Source organism: Macrobrachium nipponense, chromosome 4, assembly GCF_015104395.2.
Source record: "Macrobrachium nipponense isolate FS-2020 chromosome 4, ASM1510439v2, whole genome shotgun sequence".
Lineage (NCBI taxonomy): Eukaryota > Metazoa > Arthropoda > Malacostraca > Decapoda > Palaemonidae > Macrobrachium > Macrobrachium nipponense.
This window is the reverse complement of record NC_061100.1, coordinates 81,559,368-81,563,831: the sequence shown is the minus strand read 5'-3', so window position 1 is coordinate 81,563,831 and position 4,464 is coordinate 81,559,368. Positions and strand designations below refer to the sequence as shown.

At 68.0% G+C, this 4,464-nt stretch overlaps 1 protein-coding gene across 1 annotated transcript; it reads left to right on the top strand.

Moving 5' to 3' along the window:
- The first annotated feature begins 202 nt into the window (after positions 1-202).
- On the top strand, positions 203-2,532 carry LOC135211418 (basic proline-rich protein-like). Its single transcript, XM_064244730.1, has 2 exons — positions 203-895; positions 1,186-2,532. The coding sequence occupies exons 1-2, from the start codon at positions 203-205 to the stop codon at positions 2,530-2,532; spliced, it is 2,040 nt and encodes a 679-aa protein (XP_064100800.1).
- The last annotated feature ends 1,932 nt before the right edge of the window (positions 2,533-4,464 follow it).

The window sequence follows — 4,464 nt, the reverse complement described above, 5'->3', positions numbered from 1 at the left end:
GCTTCCCCCGCCCGTCCCGGGACGCCTGGCGGGCCACGCCCGCCCGTTCCGGGACGCCTGGCGGGCCTCTGCCCGCCCGTCCCGGGATGCCTGGAGGGCCTCTGCCCGCCCGTCCCGGGACGCCTGGCGGGCCTCTGCCCGCCCGTCCGGGAAGCCTGGCGGGCCTCTGCCCGCCCGTCCCGGGACACCTGGCGGGCCTCCCATGCCCCTTCCCAGAACCTGTAGCGGGCCTCGCCCACCCGTCAAGCTGCCCGCCCGTCCTGGGAAGCTAGTGGGCCTGCCGCCCGTCCCGGGACGCCTTGGCGGGCCTCACCTGCCACTCTTGGGACCTGTAGCGGGCCTCGCCCGTCAAGGCCTGCACACCCATCCCGGGACGCCTAGTGGGCCGCCCGCCGTCTCGGGGACGCCTGGCGGGCGCCCGCCCGTCCCGGTACGCCTTGCGGGCCTCGCCCGCCCGTCCCGGGGACGCCTGGCGGGCCTCAACCTGCCACTTTTGGGACCTGAGCGGGCCTCGCCCACCGTCAAGGCTGCACAACCCATCCCGGGACGCCTGGGGGCCTCGCCCGCCTGTCCCGGGACCGCCTGGCGGGCCTCCCCGGCCCCCGTCCCGGTCGCCTGCGGGCCTGCCCGCCCCGTCCCGGGACGCCTGGCGGGCCTCCCCGTCCGTCCCGGGATGCCTGGCGGGCCTCTGCGCCCGTCCCCGGGAGGGCCTGGCGGTCCTCTGCCCGCCCGTCCCCGGGAGGCCTGGCCGGGCCTCTGCCCGCACGTCCCGGAGGACGGCCTGGCGGGCCTCTGCCCTTCCCGGGACGCCTGGCGGGCCTCACCCAACCCGTCCCGGACACCTGGTGGGCACATGGCCCTTCCCGGAAACCCGAGCGGGCCTCGGCCCAAACCCGTAAGGCCTGCCCACCCATCCCGGGACGCCTGGCGGGCCTGCCCCACGTCCCGGGACGCCTAGTGGGCCTCGCCCGCCTGCCCGGGACGCCTGGCGGGCCCCGCCCGCCCGTCCCGTGACGCCTGGCGGGCCTCCCCCGCCCGTCCAGGGACGGCCTGGCGGGCCTCTGCCCGCCGTCCCCGGGAGCCCTGGCGTGCCTCTGCCCGCCCCCCCAGGGACCCCTGGCGGGCCCTGCCGACCAAACCCAAGGACAACCTGGGGGGGCCTCACCTGCCACTTGGGACCCGTAGCGGGCCTGCCCACCCCGTCAAGCCTGCCCACCCATCCCTGGGACGCCGGGGGCCTCTCCCGCCCGTCCCCGGGGCACGCCTGGTGCCTCGCCGCCCGTCCCAGGGACGCCTGGGGGCCTCTGCCCGCCCGTCCCCCGGGACGCCTGGGGGCTCTGCCGTTCCCGGGACGCTGGTCTGCCCGCCGTCCCCGGGACGCTTGGGGGAACGGCCCGCCCGTCCCCGGGACGCTGGCGGGGCTCTGCCCGCCCGTCCCCGAGACGCCTGGCGGGGGGCTCTGCCCGGCCCGTTCCCGTAACGCCGGCCTGCCCGCCCGTCCCCACGCCTGGGGGCCACTGCCCGCCCGCCCCGGGACGTGGCGGCCGCTGCCGCCAGTCCCCGGGACGCCCTGGCGGGCCGCTGCCCGCCAGTCCCCGGGACGCCTGGCGGGCCGGCCCTCCCGTTCCCGGGACGCCTGGCGGGCCTTGCCGCCCGTACCCGGGACTCCTGGGGGCCGCTGCCCGCCCCGTCCCCCGGGGGGACGCCTGGCGGGCCGCTGCCCGCCAGTCCCCGGGACGCCTGCGGGCCGTGCCCTCCCGTCCCCCGGGACGCCTGGCGGGCGCTGCCCGCCCCGGCCCCGGGGACGCCTGGCGGGCCTCTGCCGCCCGTACCGGGACCCTGGCGGGCCACTGCCCGCCCGTCCCCGGGACGCCTGGCGGGCCTCCCGCCCGTCCCGGGACGCCTGGGGGCCTCTGCCCGCCCCGCCCCGGGACGCCCGGCGGGCCGCTGCCCGCCGTCCCCGGGAGCCTGGCGGGGCCGCTGCCCGCCCGTTCCCCGGGGACGTCGGGGGGCGGCGCCCGTCCCCGGGACGCCTGGCGGGGCCTGCCCGCCCGTGGGGACGCCTGGTGGGCCGCTCCGCCAGTCCCCGGGACGTCTGCCCGCCCCTCCCCTGGCGGGGCCGCCCGCCGGGAGCCCGGGGGCCACTGCCCGCCCGTCCCCGGGACGCTGGCGGGCCACTGCCCGCCCGTCCCCGGGAAGCCTGGCGGGCCTCTGCCCGCCCGTTGCCGGGAAGCCTGGCGGGCCTGCTGCCCACACCCGGCCCCGGGAAGCCTGGCGGGCCTTCTGCCCTCCCGTCCCCGGGAACGCGGGCGGTGGCCGGGCCGCCCTGCCGCCCGTCCCCGGGCACGCCGCTTAGCCTGGAAGCCGCTGCCTGCCCGTCCCCGGGACGACTGGCGGGCCGCTGCCCGCCCGTTACCCCGGGACGCCTGGCTGGGCCGCTGCCCGCCCGTCCCCGGGACGCCTGGCGGGCCGCTGCCGCCCGCCCCCGACCCCGACGCCTGGCGGGCGCGCCGCCCGCCCCGGGACGCCTAGCGGGCGGAGCCCGCCGGTCCCCGGGACGCCTGGAGGGCCTCTCGCCCGCCCGTCCCCGGGACGCCTGGCGGGCCTCTGCCCGCCCGTCCCGGGACTCTGCCCCCCGTCCCCTGGACGCGGGCGGGAGGCCCTCCGGTCCCCGGGACGGCTGGCGGGCAGAGGCCCGCCCGTCCCCGGGACGCCTGGCGGGCGGGAGGCCCGCCCGTCCCCGGGACGCCTGGCGGCCTCTGCCCGCCCGCCCCCTGGACGCCTGGACACCTGGCGGGCGGAGGCCCGCCGTCCCGGGACGCCTGGCGGGCGGAGGCCCGCCGTCCCTTAAGAGAGTAACACCTCTGTTTAACCTTAGAACCAGAATATGCCACTGAATCCTTTCAATTCTCCAGGGGCTTCTCTGAATCCTCTGCTTCTTATCCTGGCACTCCACAAATCTTCTCTGAATACTCTGCTTCTTCTTCTGACGCTCCCTGAATCTTCTCTGAATCCTCTGCTTCTCCTGGCACTCCACCAATCTTCTCTCAATCTCTGCTTCTCCTGCACTCCACCAATCTTCTCTCAATCGTTTGCTTCTCCTGACACTCCACCAATCTTCTCTGAATCCGCTGCTTTTCCTGGCACTCCACCAATCTTCTCTGTATCTTCTGCTTCGAATCCTGGCACTCCACCAATCCATTACATTTACCTTTCCCTTTCAGGAATCAATAAAAAACTCTTAGAAAACATTTTATACTTATTTCCCTCTAACTTTCATATCCTTCAACGATTAACAAAGCAAACTTATTACATATAAACATCAAACCTTCCATATAAAATAAAGTATTGCAGTTCACTCCTAAAATCCATTGCAAACTAAAATCAATTCTAACACATGGATTTATGAATGAAGTCCTTTAAAATTCGATTTTGTTTAAACTCGAATTATTATGTAAATAACAAAATTGGCTGCAAAAAAAATAATGTGTTAAATGAAAATCGCAGTTTGTAAATAAACTTTATTGATTAAAAAAAAAAAAAAAAAAAAAAACTTTCCATACAACAAACCATTCTCCTCAAATTTTTGACATCTGAGCCCTCTTCGCAAGGCCAGCTTAGACTTGGTCGCGCCATTCCTTGAACATGGACAGCTGCCCTCCATTCATTTTCCGGCATCTGTAATTTCCCTGGTGGTTCTTGAGCTGGCGAACCGATTTCTCCTTCGCTCCTCGCAGCTGTCGAACCTCATCTTACAAGCTGGTCGTTTTCCGTTCGCCCTGGACACCGGTGTTCCTATCCAGCGACTTGAAGCGATGATTCCCATTCCTCTAGAAGGCACCTCAGCTCATTTCTCTTCAGTTTCGCAACCTGAACTTCACAATGTAGTACACACGTTTCCTTCGTGAGATCTTCCACTTCCTTCTGCAGGAGCTGGAACCTGACCTCGGCGTCTTTCCTGTCGGATTAGCGCTTTTCGTTCCTGGACGAGCCTCGCCATCCGCGCCGCTTCTTCGGTCTATATCTGCAGCTCCTTCTCCTTCTTCACTTGATCGTTCTCCTTCAGAAACAACGTCTCACCTTCGAAGAAGTGGACCCTTTCTTGCCAGGCCTTTGTTGCAACACCGCTGAGTTTATCTGGATCACACGAGTGCTTTCTTCCTTTCCGCCCGCCTTCTGAATGTCTTCATTGTAGTCAAGCCTCTGTTGCAGCTGAAAAAATGATCCTGTCCAAGTTCACTCTGGTACTGTGTGTCTCGCAAGGCCGAAACCGAAATTCTCTCGTTCAATTCCATTTCCTTGGCCTGTTCACCTCCATCATCAGTATTAGGAGGAACCTCACCAGTGAATAGGCAGCCTATAAACAACATGACTATCCTTGCGTTAGACTTCTCTCCGTATTTCATGACAACATCTGGACAATAACGTCACCCACAACAAGCCTGCTGCCAAGGCAGGCCAAGT

Excerpts from the sequence above, each read along its gene's own strand:
- LOC135211418 (XM_064244730.1), top strand. The coding sequence starts at position 203 with ATGCCCCTTCCCAGAACCTGTAGCGGGCCTCGCCCACCCGTCAAGCTG. Across the intron at positions 896-1,185 it reads GCGGGCCTCGGCCCAAACCC|CGGGCCTGCCCACCCCGTCA; the intron begins GTAAGGCCTGCC and ends TGGGACCCGTAG.